The 19,654-nt window shown below is 39.1% G+C and overlaps 2 protein-coding genes across 13 annotated transcripts in view; one reads left to right on the top strand and one right to left on the bottom strand.

The window, feature by feature from the left end:
• FBXO34 (F-box protein 34) overlaps positions 1-19,654 on the bottom strand; it is a 78,237-nt gene that overhangs the window by 44,512 nt on the left and 14,071 nt on the right. The gene's annotated exons all lie outside the window — the stretch shown is intronic.
• On the top strand, positions 7,467-7,834 carry LOC112822368 (large ribosomal subunit protein eL31-like). The gene has a single exon (XM_073894875.1). The coding sequence runs from the start codon at positions 7,488-7,490 to the stop codon at positions 7,812-7,814; it is 327 nt and encodes a 108-aa protein (XP_073750976.1). The 5' UTR covers positions 7,467-7,487; the 3' UTR covers positions 7,815-7,834.

Genomic DNA, 19,654 nt, shown 5'->3' with positions numbered 1-19,654 from the left:
TCGTTAAGCGTCTGCCTTCGGCTCAGGTCATGATCCCAGGGTCCTGGGATCGAGTCCCACATCGGGCTCCCTGCTCAGCAGGAAGCCTGCTTCTCCCTCTCCCACTCCCCCTGCTTGTGTTCCTGCTCTCGCTGTCTCTCTCTGTCCAATAAATAAATAAAATCTTTAAAAAAAAAAAAAAAGAAATGAAAACATACATCCACATAAAAACTTGTACATGATGTTCACAACAGCATTATTCCTAACAACCAAAACGTGGAAACAACCTAAATACCCATCTATTGATGAATGAATAAACAAACTTTATATCCATATAATGGAGTATTATTCAGCTATAGAAAGAAATGGCGTACTGGTACATACTAAAACATGGATGAACCTTGAAAACATTATGCTAAGTGAAAGAAACCAAACACAAAAGACCACATATGATTCTATTTATATTAAATGTCCAAAAAAGCAAAACTAGAGAGACAGAAAGTAGATTTAGTAGTTGGCAGTGGCTGGAAGGAGTGAAGAGTATGTGAAGTGACTGTTGATGAGTAAGTACAGGGATTCTTTCGGCTAATTTCATAATAGCAAGTGTACTCTTATGACTTGAATCAAATGCTCTGCAAGTGTACTCTTATGACTTGAATCAAATGCTCTAAAATTGATTTTGGTGATAGTTACACAACTCTAAATAGCACTGAACTATACGCTGTAAATGGATTAATTGTGTGGCATGTGAAATATTTCAATAAAGCTGTTACCAAAAAATGTTTACAAAGCACTGTAATGAAGTACAAGGTACTTTTTTTCTAAGATTCAATTTATTTGAGAGAGAGTGAGCATGGGGCAGGAGGGAACGGGGGGGGGGGGGGGGGGGGGGGAGAGAATCTCAAGTAGAATCCATGAAGAGAACAGAGCCTGATGCAGGGCTCAATATCATGACCCTGAGATAAGTACCTGAACCAAAACCAAGAGTCAGAAGCTTAACAAACTGTGCCAAACAAGTGTCCCAAGAAGTACAGGGTATTAAGGAAACATATAAAAGGATCCCTAATCTGAGGAATCAGAGGAAGATTAAATGAAGACCTGAAAGCATAAGAATTTTAAAAATTTTATTTATTTATTTGATGGGAAGCCTGGGTGGCTCAGTCAGTTAAGCATCAGCCTTCAGCTCAGGTCATGATCCCAGGGTCCTGGGATGGAGTCCTGTATCAGGCTCCTTGCTCAGTGCGGAGCCTGCTTCTCTCTCTGCCTGCTACTCCCCCTGCTTGTTCTCTCTCTCTATTGCTCTCTCTCTCTCTGACAAATAAACAAATAATTTTTAAAAAGATTTTATTTATTTGAGACAGAGACAGGGCAAGAGCAAGAGCACTGGGGGGTGGGGTGGGGGCCAGAGGAAGAGGGAGAAACAGGCTCTTCGCCGAGCAGGCAGCCCGACACAGGGCTCAATCCCAGGACTCTGGGATCACAACCTGAGCTGAAGGCAGACACAACCAAATGAGCCACCCAGGCACCCCTGCATAAGCATTTTAAAGCATCCAAATACATGGTATGTCTGAATAGCCACTAGTAGCTAAGAGAATTCAAGAATGGCTGGAGTAGAGTGATGAAGTGCAAGAGACAGTAATAACACAGCTTATATTTATTGAATCTTTACCTATGTGCCAGGCATTCCTTACTCCAAAGTCTCAAATATATTTAATCCTAATAACTCTGAGGTATGGATGGTTATTATCCCCCTTTTACAGATAAGGAAATGGAGGCACTGTGTAGGAAAGTTAACTTGCCCAAGGTCACAGCAAGTGGTGCTATCATGACTTGAACCAAAACATTCAGGCCTCAGAGTCCTACACACTAACACTTCACAACCCATCTTTTCCTGGAAACAGTCTATGGATTACAACAGACATAACTTTCAATCTTGTAACAGTATATTCAATCCTGTAACAATAGCCAGATACATTATACTTTTATACACAAGTTTATCTGGTTGAGCACAAGATGAACACTTCAGTTTAGAGCCCATGTTTTATAATAGCAACCTTTAAACTCTGGAATCACACTCAGCAAGGCAGGCTGATTGATCACTTATTAGCAGCTCTGAGAATTGACACTTCCTAAAAGACTATCTTACACTTAACTTGGGGGGCACTTACTCATTATCCCCATTTCGTTTGTTTGTGTGTGTGTCTCCTAAACCAGTATAGTGGAACGTGCTTAGAACTTGTTAGTATTTGTGTAAGAACTCACGTGAATCGAGCTTAAGTCTCTAGCATGAACAAGTGCATTGATAACAGTGCCTATTACTGAGCCGGGGAAAAGATGGTTGGGAGAAAAATTCTGAGTTCAGTTTTCAACAAGCTGAGCTGGAGGAACTGTGAGACAGCCAAGGCAAAATGAGTAACACACAAGTGGATCTGTGGACCTGGTCCTCAGAAGAACTAGACCAAGGAGGTAAATTTGCAAGTCTGGGCACAAAGCATGGTAACTTAAGCCATGATAAGCTAAATGCCTAAGAAGAAAGCATAGACAGAAAAAGGTCTTAAAACATTGGTTTTCAAATATGAGCAAGCATCACAATCACACGGAAGGTTTGTTAAAGTACCAATGGCTGGGAGCCATCCCCAGAGCTTCCGATTCAGTAGGTCTGGGTAGGGATTGAGGATTTTCATGTCTAACAAGTTCCCAGGTGAGGGGCGCCTGGGTGGCTGAGTTGTTAAGCGTCTATCTTCGGATCAGGTCATGATCCCAGTGTCCTGGGATTGAGCCCCACATTGGGCTCCCTGCTCAGCGGGAAGCCTGCTTCTCTCCCTCTCCCACTCCCCCTGCTTGTGTTCCCTCTCTCGCTGTGTCTCTCTCTGTCAAATAAATAAAATCTTTTTAAAAAATAAATAAAATTTAAAAAATTTAAAAAAAGTTCCCAGGTGATCTTGATGTTTCTGGTCTGGGGAGCCACACGTGGAGAACAAATGGCCGACAGCAAAGCCCTACAAAACTCTGATAGTTAAAGCAGAGACTAAGGAATTTACAAAGGCGAACAAGACGAGCCTAGAGCAAGGTAGTAGAAATACTACTACAATTAAATTATTACCAAGGTCACCAGTAACCTCCTTACTGAAGATCCAGTGGAAACCTATGATTTCTAAAACTAAATTCTACTTGCAACAAGTATTTATTGAGCACCCACCATATACCAGGCACCTCTGTTCTCTGTAACCTGACCCTATCTTCTCTCTTGGCCTCTGAAATACCATTCATTCCTTTACTGTTCCTGCTTCTTTTTTGAACACCTACGTGTCTGTTCTCTTGTTCCTCTCCTTCCACCCACTCAATCAAGATTCTCAGGATTCTGGGTCTTCTCTTCATCATGCAAGCTCTCCCAGGGCAATTTTACCTAACCCTGTAACACCATCTTGTTGCCAGTAATTCTCCCATACCTCATCTCTAGAAGTGACTGCCTCTGGGCTTCAGATCCTATTTCCAACTCCCAGCCCAATCAGACTTTTACACACTAAGCCCCTTTCTTTCCATATTTTCTCTCCAAGAAGCATAACCATACACCCAGAGATCCAAGTCAGCTATCTATGAATCTTCCTAAAGTAGCTGTTCTCAGCTTTAGCTGCAGATTAGAACCTCCCGTGGAGTTTTTTTTTTTTTTAACACCTCACTTGTAGGTCTAATAATATGACAAAAATAATTTTGTGTCCTTAACACATATGCATGTAAAATGCCTAGCAAAAAATGCTTTGAGCACTTAAAAACAGGGAACTATCTTTATAAACACTTCAATTTTCAGCTCATCTGAGGTCTTTTCTGAACAAAATCAACACTTCTTTAAGCTATTTCATTAACAACAAAAATTTAGAAAAAAACTTGTTTATAAGTCTTTCTAACGTAAACCTCCAAAACTTAGGTTCAAAGTCATATTCCCACTTTTGCCAAATATCCTTTGGTATAGATTACAGTTGATTCCTAAAGGGAACAGTATAAGTTGTTAAATAGGTACACCACTGGAATCGTGGATCTGTAGTCGCAATTTGGCCCATGGATAAGACAACACAAACCAGTGAGTAAGGTCTATTGTTCATAGAGCCGTTCACAGAGACACTAGTGAGCCAGCCACAAATGGAAAAAAAGAAACACCAATATATTCAAACAAGCTAATAAGAGAAGCCCATTATATGATACAATGTTACTTACAAGTGTTTGCAAATGAGAGACATTCAATTCTGCAGTGTTATCAAAGCAACCTTGCACCTTTGCTCTTTAGTGCTATTTTGTATTTTGAGTATTTTCCAAAAGAGAATGACGAAGATTTAAAACAGCCGCTATCTTCCAAAGTATAATGTTTTGTTTGTATCCCTTGCCCAATGATCTTAGCAAATCTGTCTACTTTTTCTTGAAAAGATGTGCAGCAATGGGCAAATAATGAGTCAGTAAGTTCATTTAAGGCTGTACAATTCTGCCATTTTCACCTAAGATGGTCAATTTCTTATAACCTGCGCATAACAGGACAGCTCGAAAATAGCCTGGAATATGTCAGAAAACCAAGGTATAAAAGCTACCAAAAATTGCAACTGGAATAAAGGACAAAGGTTCTTTTTATTTGGTTGTTTGTTTGCTTTAGCTGAACAAATTAGTTTGTCTTATATCTTATAAATGAATTAAGTTATATATTTTGTGTGTATGCAAATACCACCAGAGTATATAAACACATTAAAAAACAAAACAAAACAAAACCACCATCCTTCTCCAAAAACTGACTGCCTGATAAGTGGAGGGGGGCTTAAAGCTGTTTGCTGAAATGGAACCAATGGGGAGATAAGCTTTATTTACATTTATGATACAGTTACAAAGGTATTTGGATTGTGGAAAGCAGAGGAAGTTTGAAAACCACCCCCCCATTGTTTTTAAAAAAATAACTCTGTTATGTATGAAGTAATCATATTTCCAAATAGGAGGGAAACACAGATACTGATTGGAGCTACGAAAACGTAATAATGTGGGTGAGGAATAAAGAAAGAAGAAATTTAAAATCTTTTTTCCAGTTTTATTTTTCTAGATTTGGGAAAATCTTTAACTTTTACATTTTATAAAGGAACAAAATGTGTATATATAATCTAAAGGCTACCTATTTCCAATATGACATTTGAGTCCTTTTAATAATCCAGCCCCTAAGAGGTCACACAGCCTGAACCTCTCCTGTGGCAGAGAAGGCACTCCACCAATAAAGACTGTTCAACTTCATACACCCTTTGCCAAAGAACAAATAGCATGCTTTTCAAATTTCAAAACCTAAATGCAAAAGGAAGAAGTTTATTTAATACCATCATAGTATTAGGCTCTGGTACATTCAGGGTCACAAGTTCATGAGGGTATATGAAGTACATCTCAAGTGTTTTTTAGCAGATCACCAAGCCAGGTGACATAACCAAGAACCTTTCTCAAGAATCCACCTGGATTCCCAGTAGGGAAAGGAACTGTGACAGCTGCAATAGCAACCAAGCAAAAACTTGCTAGTTCAATTCACTTATGAATAAATTTACTATTATACATGGAGCTCCAAATAAAGTGTGAAAATTTAAGGAACTGAGAATTACTCTGCTTTTGTTGTTCTCCTCTGTTACCTACAAAGAGTGGTATTCTATTGTATCAGAACCACCTAGGCCACTGAGGGTGCCTTCTACTCCAGGCAATGAATGCACAATGCCCTTGACCATTTCCTATACACCACTTTGCACCAGCGTGCTCAAAAGACCCCTCACTATAGTTCAGAAAGGAAATACCTCTCACCCACTTGGACAAAGAACAAGAGTCTTCCAGCAGGTCCAGTGAAACAACTTCTTTAGATCAGCACCACAAGATCCATATGAATGAACAGTTTTCAAGGGGAACTGGAATTGTCCCTCTCTTTACTACCCTTGTGCCCAGATAGTCTCTCTTCTCTAAGTGTATATTTCTTCTCAAGCAGTAACCTGGTCCTAGTAAACACAGCTTCCTGCCCTCCACACTTAACATCCGCCTGAACCTCCTAGTTCACAATACCCTTTGCCCTCTTTCACAAATATGATTATTTTTACTGGGGGCAGGAATGGGAAGCAAGATGAGGGAGAAAGAAATTAAGGGGATTTTTTTAAAAAGTTCCTATGGCTTCAAAAGTTCCAGAAACCTTACAACCTTAGAAATAGATAATGGGATCCAAATTCTTCCCTTCCCAACAGCTCCCCACAAGCTAACACCTATGAAACTAGAGATCCCAATCCTAGTTTAGCTCCCATGGGGGAGGTCAAGGGAGGTCCCCAGTTTTCAAATCCTAATTTGTGATATTTAGTAAAAATAAGTAAATTACTGACATCACAGCCTATTTAGATACAGTAATTTACATAAAAGACACCCCCCCAAAATTGTTAAGCAAAATATCACTTCAATTCCTGTAAAGCCTGGATTCTACTGTAAGAGCAGCCATTTTTTCTTCATTCCATAACCTTGAGTGAATCACTATTTCTGAGTCTGATATTTCAGAGTTGTGGTGAGGATTAGATCCCTTAGCACAGTACCCAGTCAATACTGCAATTATGCAGAAAGGTCCTGTCTACTTTGTTCAAAGCAAACCAAAACTAGTGCTCACTCTTGTATAATCATTCTTCAACAGCTGGGTCAGTTCTTGTAATGGTGTTAAGACATAGTTGGTATTCAACATTTTACTGAAAGAATGAATAGCCTATGCTTAAAAGAGGGAGAGGGTCTGTAAAGAGTGCTAGAAATTAAAGGGCATTAAAACAGTTTTATCTATTTATCTAGGTTGTTCTATTTTATCAGAATTAACATAGGCCACTGTGGGTACCTTCTACTCCAGTCAATGAATGCACAATGTCCTTGACTATTTCTCATACTCCACTCTGCTCCAATATGCTCAACATATTTGTTTGCAGAGATTATTCCAGAACGGGAACATGAAACTATCTTTGCTTAAATTAAAGGAACATTAGGAACAAACACTGGTGGCAAGATTTATTTGCCTCAGAATCACTTCACAATCTCTGACAACTTAGCCTCCTTACTACTTCTATTATTCACCAGAGACACAGATCTAGTTCAAATCAGAAGCAAGTCCTTACATTTTGATGTATTTGCCCAAAGACTAGCTAGATTAGATTTAGAAAGAACCTTGCCAAAGAAGGAAAAACAATTTCTTAGCCTTTAATCAATTCTTCTTTAAACCCAGGAAATACCATACAACTTGTTTCCCATAGCTAATAAGTAACTTAACACTACTTTCTAATTATAAAGCCTATTCTACCCACAGTATGCAGATCAGCTGCTAGCTATGAGAAAAATTACTACTAAAGGGAGTTTCTTGAGAAGATTCCTCAATCCCTACACTTTCCCCCAAACAAGATATGACAGAATCACTTGATGTGAGCCAGGGCATTTACTATTTTTTTTTTCAACCAGGGCCTGGCAGAACAGCTCCCGCAAAGAAGGGTGGCAAGAAGATGGGCCATTCTGCCATCAACAAGGTAGTAACCAGAGAACACACCATCAACATTCAGAAACACATCCATAGAGTGGGTTTCAAGAAATGTGCCCCTGAGGCACTCAAAGACATCCGGAAATTTTCCATGAAGGAGATGAGAACTCCAGATGTGCGCACTGACACCAGACTCAACAACACTGTGAGGGCCAAAGGAATAAGGAAGGTTCCACACCATATATGTGTGCAGTTGTCCAGAAAATGTAACAAGGATGAAGATTCACCAAACCAGCTCTATACACTGGTTACCTATGTACCTGTCACCACTTTCAAAAATCTAGACAGTTAATGTGGGTGAGAACTAACCACGGACTGCCAAAGTTATAAAACTGCAAAAAAAAAAATTAATTTCTATACTATTAACTAGCCTAACATCATACAAATTTCTTACACAACCAAGCAGAGGCAAGCAGATGGTCATTATCCCAGGTCCAAATGTCTGAGTCTATCTGATACAAAGGAATAAATGCCAAAAGTCATCATCATTCGATGTTCTGTTATTCAAACAGAGAGGCTTAGCTGGAATGTTCTTACCTGTAAATGGTTTTGAGGCCTCATGAAAGAAACTATCATTTAAGGACCAGAAACCGCTCCTTCACTTTTGTTCTCATTAGACTTTCTGCATGTTTCTCTGCAACCAGCTTGTCCTTCCTTACTGCTGGAACTGTATCTACAATCTTTTGGCCAGTTGGCTTGCTTGGTCCCTAGCTCCCCATGGCCACATCTGCTGCTCTGTCTTCCTAGTGATCCAATCACTGTTTTTCTTATACTCCTAGAACTGAACTTCTGAACCATACAATCTGTCAAACAGCAACCAAAGAAGTTGGGGGGAAAGAGGGAACAGTGAACCATGGGTACATGTGACATGACATATCTGTTCTAACCAGCTATTCCATAACCTGTCCTAAGTGGCTCAGAGTGTACACCCTGGTTCACTCTGACAGACCTGTTCTTGACCCAACCTAACCCTTTAGACTAGGTATGGTTTCCCTGGCCACCAGTCTTATACCTAAAACTTTCTACTAAAGACAGAAGAGTCTCACAATTATGACCATGCTTCCAGAAAAGGAAACATTCAAAGGTCTCTTGCATACTTCGCACTGTGCTAGATGCTTTCTCTCTCAAGACCCACCAAAGGCCACTGATACACATATTGCCCTCATTTTACGTAAGAAAACAGTATAACTCCAGTATCTGCATATTTAAGAAGATAAGGCTAAAGGTAGGAGATATTGCATAACATCAGTAAACAAAATTCTTTTTAATGTTGCCCTTACAGGGCTGCTTTTCATGTTCATTATGTGAAGTGCCAAGGAATCTGGCTTACAACTTCTAATTAGCATATCAACTCACTTTACAAAAACTGTTTCACCAAAAAGAAAAGGCCACACTTTAAATGGTGACTGGCATTATATACTTATATAGTATTTAAATCAAGTTCTAAGATTTACAAAATAATAACCTTTGTATCTTCAGATTACAAGAATATTTAGTATGCTCAATGGTGATATAGCAGCTTAATAAAGAGGACATAAGAACATGTTAAACTAAGCCACATGGGTGTAATCATTAAAATCCAGACTCAGAAACTCTAAAGAACCAATAACCTGGTGTCTTTAATAAATAAATTACAAGGGAGAGGAAAAAAAGAGAGGTAGTGAGGGGGAACCTCTAAATTAAAAAGGACTTAAAAGTCCTTACCAACCAGCAGGAAGGTAGTGACCTTATGTGGATCCTGATTAAAACTATGACATCTGAGGGGCGCCTGGGTGGCTCAGTTGGTTAAGCAACTGCCTTCGGCTCAGGTCAGGATCCCGGAGTTCTGGGATTGAGTCCCACATCAGGCTCCTGGCTCAGCAGGGAGCCTGCTTCTCCCTCAGACCCTCTCCCCTCTCATGCTGTTTCTCACTCTCTCTCTCACAAATAAATAAAATCTTAAAAAAAAATAAAACTATGACATTTGAAAAAATAAATAAATTAAATGAACTATGACATCTGAGATAACTGGAAATTTGAATACTGGATAGTTGATAATACTAAGGAATTGGGGAGGTAAATACATATATACCTATATATACATTTTAAGAGTTATTATTTTTTTTAAGATTTTTATTTATTTATTAGAGAAAGACAGACCACAAGCAAGGGGAGCAGCAGGCAAAGGGAGAGGGAGAAGCAGGGTCCCCGCTGAGCAGGGAGCCCGACACTGGGAGTGATCCCAGGATCCCGGGATCATAACCTGCGCCGAAGGCAGATGCTTAACCAACTGATACATCCGGGCACCCCAAGAGTCATTATCTCTTAAAGATACACTAAATAAGGCGCCTGAGTGGCTCAGCCATTAGGCGTCTGCCTTCGGCTCAGGTCATGGTCCCAGGGTCCTGGGATCGAGCCCCACATCGGGCTCCCTGCTCGGCGGGAAGCCTGCTTCTCCCTCCCCCACTCCCCCTGCTTGTGTTCCTGCTCTCGCTGTGTCTCTCTCTGTCAAATAAATAAATAAAATCTTTAAAAAAAAATTGTTTTAAATGGGGACAAGAATAAACAACTGCAGCCAAATGTTGAAACTAGCTGGTAAATATATAGGGGCTCACTGACTCTACTTATGAGTATGTTTGCATTTTAAAAAGTACATAATAACAGGAACAATAATAGATTCCAAAGACTTCTTCCACTATGTGGGAGAAGAAAAAAAACAAGATAAATAATTCAAACTAAAACCCCCTAGTTCAAATTAGGGCCAAGTTTGGAGCGGATAGGGAGACAGGAACCACCACACAAGAGTTTTTCTCTTATTTAATTCACCCGATTTTCACAAATAGTCAGCAGTGGGGTGAGGAAAATCTCACAGTGTTCCAACATAATGGGGGCATGCTCGAAGAGAAAAAATTTTTTTTCAAGAAATATTTCCTCTGCCAGTCCTGCCCTAGACATCCATTTATAAAGGAACTTTCAACGTTTTCTGAAGCCTAAGAAGTAGGGTCGTCAGGGTGTTTTGTGTGGGGACAAAGCTTCCCTAAGACCCTGAGCACATATGATCCTGATTGTACACAGAGGTTTCTGGGCATGAAAATAGTATTTTTTCATTCCTAGTTTCCTGGCTATGCTCCAAGACTACCTTTCCTATCAAGTTATCTTTAGTAAGATCCTTGGGGGGGGGGACTTTCAAAGACTTATGAAAACATCTGCACATACACATTTCAGCACTTCAAGTAATGACACCAAGTGTTTTCTGAGATTCTAAAGAGAAAAACACATTTTAAAATTACCTAATCCTACCAAAATTTCTGCTGTGGGCAATCACCACCATACCTAAATTACATAATTATTATTGGCAGAGCAAAAAAGAAAATTAACACCTTCTTAGAATTCACTATATGCCAAGTATTTAATATGTATTTTCAACTAAACTTTCCTCATAACAACCCTAGTATTTTTTTTTTAAAAGACTTATTTCAGGGGTGGGGAGGGGCAGAGGGAGAGGGAGAGAATCCCCAAGCAGACTCCCCACGGAGCACGGAGCCCAACGCAGGGCTCAATCTCAAGACCCCGAGATCATGTCCTGAGCTGAAACCAAGAGTCAGCCTCTCAACCAACTGAGCCACCCAGGTGCTCCAGGTGAGTATTAGTACTGTCTGAATATTACAGATGAGAAAAGTAGGGTACTGAGAGGCTAAGTAACTTGTAACTAAGTGGCAGAACCAGATGTGAACCCAACCAGTCTAGCTCCAACATCTGGGCTGCTCTCTGCTACACTACTACTCTACACCCTAAAACTTTTCACTCTAAAACGTAGGGAAGATGACTATTTGAACACTTCCAGACCCTAGATCATTGACTCTCTTCATAATCCTAATAATCTTTGAGATTTTACATTAAAAACATTTAACTGGCAGATCCTTCTTTAATAAAATTAAACTGTCTGAAGAGAATTAACAGCAGCTATTACAGGCCTTAGCACCAGTTGGCAAGAATAATGAGGCCCCCTAACTGCTCACCCTAATGCAAAGCTCACCAGCTGACAGACCTTAGGTAGGTACAGAGATCCCAACCATTTTATATTGTTTCATTCTTCCATTTGTTTGGTTAAATCAGAATCAAACATCTGTATCATGAAAGAGACAAGGAAACACAAAGTTAAACAAATGTGACAAAGGAAGAAACAGAATTCATAAAACAAAATAGATCTTGTTAAAAGCTTCTAACTAAGATCCTCAGAAACAGTCAAGATTTTGCATACATAAAGCAAGACAGGATGCTGTGAAAAGGCAAAAAAGAATGAGAGAAGACTCTTGGAAATAAAAGATAAATTTAAAAAAGGCAATATAAGGTTTGAAGTTGTAAAGATGAAATTTAAAAAGTAGACAAAAACAGAGACAAAAAATTATCAAAGGAGACATAGCATCAGTCCAGGAGGTCAGCATGTGATTAATAAGAATTCCATAAAGAACAGGGAACAGTCAATGGTACTGTAATAGTGCTGTATGGAGACCAATGGTAACTGCACTCGTGAGGAGCACAGCATAACAGAGAGAGATGTTGCATCACTATGTTGTGCACTTGAAATAATGTAACATTGTGTGTCAACTATACTTCAAAAAAAAAATTAAAATTAAAAAAAGGATTCCAGAATGAAAAGAAAAAAAACTGGAGGAAGTTTCTGAATATAAATTTTCCACAAAAGATTAGTAAGTTAATATATTTATAGAAGTCTTCCAATTAATAGGGCCCCCTCAGTCCTCAAATAGAAGCCCAAATCAAGACATATCACTAGAGAATTTGAGACAAGGGATAAAAAAGATACTGCAAACTTTCAGAGAAAAGACAGCTCATCTACAAAGGAACAAGAATCAAACTGGCCTAAAACTTTTTAACAATAATGAAGGATACTAAGAGTTGAGCAATGCCTTTAAAATTCTGACAGAAAATTATGTTCAACCTAGACTTCTATTCCCAGCCACACTAACAATCCAGTTTAACAGAGAAAAATGTTTTCAGACAAGGAATTGCTCAAAATTTACCTCCCACACGTCTTACCTAGCAAAACAAGGCAATAAAACCAAGAAAGAGGAATATATGGGAAATAGGAGCATAATGAAAGCAAGTCACAAGATGTCAGGTGAGCAGAAATTCTAAACAAAGCACACAGAACAGAGCAGGAGGACAGAGGGTATCAAGGAAGGTAAGTATGAAAAAGAGAGATACTAGAAATTTGATACTATCTTAAAAAATGGAAAAATTAAGGAAGCTATAAAAGCAAATAATACCACCCCCAAAAGAATACAACTGAGAATTCTGATATGGGGAGCACATCCTGTTTTATCTTTGGAGAATTACCTTCTCCCCACCCCTAATACATGTGATTCATACAGGGCTGACCCCATACCCATCTGTAAGAGTATGCATGTTGACCAAGCTCTTAACTATTCTAATCCATTCCCTCTGCTTTGCCATAACTTGTTTGGAAATAAACACAAAGCCTAGAATCTGCACAGGTGTGTAAGGGGTGGGCAGGGTGTGGAGGATCCTGAAAATAAAGCTAAAAGGAGGAAATCAGACTGGTTAACAGCAAGAGAAAAACTCTTCAAAGCAAGGTTTGAGCACCTGGATCCAATCCTACTCTATCCTGGACTCTCAGTTCTGGGAACTAATTTTCTTCTTCACTTAAGTTATTATTGCACTGGTTTTCTAACACATACAAGGATCCCTGTCTTAAATACTCCTCTTTCAAAGCAGGAAGTCAAAAGATATCACCTACTGTTAGTGTAATAAAAATACATAGTATTGACCAAGGTGACCAGAGAGCTAAAAATAATGATACAACTACAGCAGAAAGAAGATGGGAAATGGGGTAGTGGTGTTGGGAAATAATTTGTAATGGGTCTCTATGTCTTTCAGGCAAGACACTGTCTGCTCATTGTTCTGGACTGTATTTTCAAGGATGTTCATATAGCAAACAGCCTTGCAAGACAGAAAGTGTTTTCTTCAAGAACAAAAAGCAAGCATGCTTACTGTCTCCCTCTGGAACAAAGGGCAGGCATACTTATTGCCTGTAATAAAATATTTGAAATATCTGAGCTCAGAGTTTTCTTCAGTAACAAAACCCACTATGTGAATAAGTATTATGTGCCCTCTCTGCAGTACCCTGTGGGAACTGAGGCTCAGAACACTGGCACAAACGAATGCTGATACTCTGGCTACTGCTACTGTTATGTAATAAACTGTACTTCATCTCTAACTCTGTGTCTTCCACGAGCATCCACGAAATTGTGGCAGGCTAACTTGTTAGCTTCAAGTAGGGTAAAATCTCAGCTCCCTTATAATTCTTGACAGGTGGTAAATGAGAGCCAAATCTTGACTATCACTGCAGAAAGTCAACAGATAATGCTTAAAATTGGCAAATCAAGAAATGGAAAAATCATATTAACATGGGGAATTATGAATCAATCTTAGAAACAACTGAAGTGGTTCCACTGGAGACAGAACTGAGGTGGGGAGGGGTAAGGAAAGGGGATTACTGCTTTCATCATAAACTGTTCTGAACCATTACATTTTTTCCCCCACCATGAACAAACATGCATTTGAGAAAGAAGCCTCTGCTGGCTACTGCAAAGGGGAAAAAGAAGTATTAAGAAAAAGCTTTTGTCAGTATTTTATCCCACTAAAACTCAATGGGAGCATCAAAAAAGCACCTCATTCAGTAGGATGTTCTCATCACAGTTCTAGAAACTTAAACCGGAAACACTCTCCCCAATGGTCATCTCAGGCCAAAAAAGCCTCAATGTATCTCCAAAAGTAGTACCTCATGTCTTGCTTTGGAGCATTTTTTTTTTTAATAAAATGATTCTCTCTACACAATAGCGTCCTACAACTTTTCCTATGCAAAACACATTACTGGCTTCAGCATATAAATATGTATCCTTAAGCATAATTTCCTGCAACAGTAGATTCTAATTCACCCTTCACAAATCACCATTGTTTTTAAAACAAATTAAAATTAATTGTTCTTGAGCTAACCCAAATTCAAATAACAGAAGATCTGGTTAGGAGCCAGTCCTGGTTTTATTTAAAATATACTTTAAGTTGCATTAGTTAACTTTAACATAATATTACTGTTTCAATCACAATGGCCTCATTCAATCAACTGAAGTCATGCGAAGCTGGAACAAATAAAGATAAAGGTCTCTGTGACATCAGGGTTCCACTAAATTGTTTCTAATTTCTTTTTCACTTCTAGGTGCTCTTCACCAGGAAAACATTTTGGGTAGTGAAGTTCCTCTACGGGTCATACTGCTTGGATTTGAATTCCAGCTTCAACACACTTAATGGCTAAGCAAACCACTTGACCTCTAAAACCTCTAAAGTTTTCCCCAAGAAAAGGGGACAAGAATACATTCATCATAGGGTTTTAATAAAGATTAGAAAATAAAATACACATAATATGTTTAATATAAGGCCTAGTCCAAAGAAAGGAAGGAAGGAAGCTATTACTATCGTCATTCCTCACTTTGTGGAAAGCCACCTCCAGTAGGAAATAAATGTTCCATCTGCACACAATGGAACACACTCAAACCTAGAGACTCTGTCTTATTAACTAAACCACCACCAAAGGCTATGACAAACAACTTCACCAAAAAAGGTGCTAAAGGTTTGAAGTAGATGATGTATTTCAGCAAAGCCAAAACTCAGTCCCTTTTCCACCAAGAGAATATAGTCCTTAAACCTTGCACAAGTTTTGCCTTGGTATCATAATGGAACACAGTGGTCTCCAAAAGCAAAACTTTTTAAATCATGGAAACAGTACTTTTAAATACAAATTTTTTAAATAAAAATGATTTTATAACTTACTTTCTCACATGTTACCTTCTTCCTACCTTCATTCAACAAATGCTTGCTGAGCATCTATGACGCACCTGAAACACAGTGAATAGTCTAAAGCCCCTAAAGGAACGAACACTGGTGGTGAGAGTGGAGTAATAATCTTAGGTAAATTATACAGTACATGTTTCAAGGAGGTAATTGCTATGGGAACAAACAGACCAGGACAAGGAGACGTGGAAGAACAGGGAGAGGGGAGCCATTGCCATTTTAAACAGAGTGGTCAATATGGGCTTCTTGAGAAGGTGATATACAAAGGATTCAGAAGAGGGGCGGAAGTTAGGCTTGAAGATTTACCTAAGAGAATAGTGTTCTAGGCACAGGGAAAAGCCAATACAAATCCTAAGGCAAGAACATGCCTACCTGATTACCACCACCACTACCTAACAAATAAGCAAAAACGTCAGCTATTATTATTTAGTCTCTCAACAATATCTCCCTCTCCGCCCAAAAAATGTGCTAGCAAAACCAAAAGAAAGAAATCAATTTATAAATATTCATTCATTCAACAAATGTTTACTGAACCACCACGTGCTACACACCACTTTCATGCTAAGGACACAGGAAAAAACATGAGACACACAACTTTCTGTTCTAAATTATGAAGACCTCAGGAAGGGGCCTGAGGATGACTAAAAAACTCATTTATTAAGCATAGGAAATATTATTTTTCAATGTTCTTTGGCTTATTAGGGCTTCACGGCTTAAAAAAAAAAATTTACAAACTTGACCTCCAGATAAAATGGGATACTATACTGAAAGTATCTTAAAAGTCTCTATCTTTAGAGCATAGATTAATAATAATAATAATAATTTCTTTACCTAAATAGATGATAATTTCAAAAGTACTAACAATGACATTATATAGGGTGCATGGGTGGCTCAGTCAGTTAAGTGTCTGCCTTCGGCTCAAGTTATGATCCCAGGGTCCTGGGATCAAGCCCCACACGCCAGGCTCCCTGCTCACCATGGGAGTCTGCTTCTCCCTCTCCCATTCCCCCTGGTTGTGTTCCCTCTCTCGCTGTCTCTGTCAAATAAATAAAATCTCAAAAAAAAAAATCTTTTAAAAAAAATGACATTATATATATAGCTTCTCCCCTCTGCCCCTGAAGAACCAATACATTGCTACTGGGAGTCTAATCATTTTTCTACCACTTTCCCAAGATTCACTTCAATTAGAGAAAAAAATGCAGTCTACCAATCTACCAATGCTATGTGCTAGAATAGCTGAGTAAGTGGTGTCTGCTCTCTAAGACATCATATGGTTTGGGAAAACATATGTATACATCCTTTTTTGAATGTTATTTCCTATTTCAAAAGTAAGTACAGCTCATAATACCACCTGGTTGTATGGAAAATTACTATGAATTTTTTCCCTCAAGTTCCAACCAAAAGTTTATTTTACAGAGTTAAAAACATTTTAAAAACACTTATTTCTCTGGGGTGCCTGGGTGGCTCACTGTCCACCTTCTGGTTTCAGCTCAGGTCACCATCTCACAGTTGTGGAACAGAGCCCCTCCTCCGGCTCTGTGCTCAGCAGGAAATCTGCGGGAGATTCTCTCCTTCCCCCTCCAAACCTTCCCCGCTAGTCCCCCACTTGTGGGCGCTGATGTACCCACTCTCTAACAAATAAATAAAATCTTAAAAAAAAACCCCACTTATTATTCTATAAAAAAAATCACAATTTAGCAGAATATATTTTACATAATTTATCTGAGCCCACACTGCAACTGGAGAATAAAAGGTTAGAGAAACACAAGAAATATTATGGAAAAGGAACTAAATTGAATATATTTGTTGATTACTTTCTTTTTCCCCAATTAAGTTAAAGGGTACTTTAAGATCAGCTGGAACATGTTTCTACATGTTAAGGAATGTACATGAGAAAGAGGGCAAAAAAAAAAAAAATTATCTCATTTTAACCTTGTGCCCTAATCTACATTTTAAGAGAGCAACTCCTGAAAAACACATTACTCACTTGTCTTCCTGTCAGTTTACGGTGAAGTAGGGGCATACCTCAGAGATACTGCAGGTTCAGTTCAGACCACCACAATAAAGCAAATACAACAAAGCAAGTCAAATGAGTTTTTTGCTTTTCCAGTACATATAAAAGTTATGTTTACACTATACTGTAGTGTATTAAGTATGCAACAACGTTAGGTCTAAAAAGCAACACAGAGGGACACCTGGGTGGCTCAGTAGGTTAAGCGTCTGCCTTCAGCTCAAGTCATGATCCCAGAGTCCTGGGATCAAGTCCCACATTGAGCTCCTTGCTCAGCAGGGAGTCTGCTTCACCCTCTTCCTGCCACTCCCCCTGCCTGTGTGTGCTCTCTTTCCGACAAATAAATAAAATCTTTAAAAATAAGTAAAATAAAAAAGCAATGTACATACCTTAATTTCAAAATACTTTATTACTAAAAAATGCTAACTATCATCAGCTTTCAGCAAGTCTTAATTTTTTTTTGCTGGTAGAGGATCTTAACTTCTGTGTTGATGGCCGCTAACTGATCAGGATAGTGGTTGCTGTGGCAATTTCTTAAAATAAGACAACAATGAAGTTGGCCACACTGACTCTTCCTTTCACAAACAAGTTCTCTGCAGCATGCAATGCTGTTTAATAGCATTTTACCAAGAGAACTCCTTTACAAATTGGAGTCAATCCTCTCAAGCCCTACTGCTGCTTTATCAGTTAAGTTTATGTAATATTCTAAATCCTTTGTTGTCATTTCAACAATCCTCATCTTCACTAGGAGGAGGTTTCTCTTCAAGAAACCATTCTTTTGCTCATGTATAAGAAGCAACTCTCTCTGTTCAAGTTTGATTATGAGACTGCAGCAACTCAGTCCCATCTTCAGGCTCCACTATTTTTTTTTTTTTTAAGATTTTATTTATTTGTCAGAGAGAGCACAAGCAGGGGGAGTGGCAGGTAGAATGAGAAGCAGGCTCCCCGCTGAGCGAGGAGCCCAATGTGTAACTAGATCCCAGGATCCTGGGATTATGACCTGAGCCGAAGGCAGATGCTTAACCAACTGAGCCACCCAGGCGCCCCTTTGGGCTCTACTTCTAATTTTAGTTCTCTTACTGTTTCCAACACATTCTGCAGTTACTTCCTCCACTGAAGTCTTGAATACCTTAAAGTCATCTATGAGGGTTAAAATCAATTTCTTCCAGGTTCCAGTTAATGTTGATAATTTGACCTCTTCCCAGGAACCACAAATGTTCTTAATGACATCTAGAATGGGGGCTCCTTTCCAGAAGGTTTTCAATTTACGTTGCCCAGGAACGCCTATCTATGGCAGCTACAGCCTTACAAAATGGATTTCTTAAATAAAAAGACCTGAAAGTCAAAATGACTCCTTGATCCATGGGCCACAGAATGGATGTTGTGTTAGCAGTCATGAAAACAACATCCCCATCACAGCTCTCGGGTGGCCAATAAGCAGTGCTATTTCAGTATCTGAGAAGTAGGTCTCAATCGTGGGCTTAAAATATTGGGTAAACCATGTCGTAAACAGATATGCTGTCATCAAGGCTTTGCTATTCCATTTATAGAGCACAGGCAGAGTAGAGTTAGCATAATTCTTAAGGACCCTGGGATTTTTGGAATAGTAAACAGGCATTGGCTTCAATTTAAAGTCATCATTAGCATTAGCCCCTTAACAAGAGAGTCAACCTGTCCTTTTTGGTTTTTTTTTTAGATTTTTTTTTTTTAAGATTTTATTTATTTATTTGACAGAGGGAGAGACAGCGAGAGAGGGAACACAAGCAGGGGGAGTGGGAGAGGGAGAAGCAGGCTTCCCGCTGAGCAGGGAGGCCAATGTGGGGCTCGATCCCAGGACCCTGGGATCATGACCTGGGCCGAAGGCAGACGCTTAACAACTGAGCCACGCAGGTGCCCCTCAACCTGTCCTTTGAAGACTTGAAACCAGGCATGGACTTTTCTCTAGTTATTAAAGTCCTAAAAGGCATCTTCTTCCAATATAAGGCTATTTCATTTACATTGAAAATCTGTTGAGTGTAAGCCACCTTCATTAATCATCTTAGCTCTATTTTCTGGGTACTTGCTGCAGCTTCTACATCATTTGTTGCTTCACTTTGCACTTTTAGGTTATTGAGATGGATTTCTTAAAGCTCATAAACCAACCTCTGCTAGTTTCAAACTTTTCTTCTGCAGCTTCCTCACCACCTTCAGCCTTCACAGAATTGAAGAGAGTGAGGGCCTTGCTCTGGATTAGGCTTAAGGGAATGTTGTAG

Source organism: Callorhinus ursinus, unplaced genomic scaffold (genome assembly GCF_003265705.2).
Source record: "Callorhinus ursinus isolate GAN/ISIS: 27379988/994484 unplaced genomic scaffold, GSC_fseal_2.0 scaffold8, whole genome shotgun sequence".
Classification (NCBI taxonomy): Eukaryota; Metazoa; Chordata; class Mammalia; order Carnivora; family Otariidae; genus Callorhinus; species Callorhinus ursinus.
Note: the sequence above shows the minus strand (reverse complement) of the source record. Positions and strands in the feature narration are given on the sequence as shown.

Bases quoted from the DNA above. Each gene is read 5' to 3' on its own strand.
- LOC112822368 (XM_073894875.1), top strand. From the start codon at position 7,488: ATGGGCCATTCTGCCATCAACAAGGTAGTAACCAGAGAACACACCATC.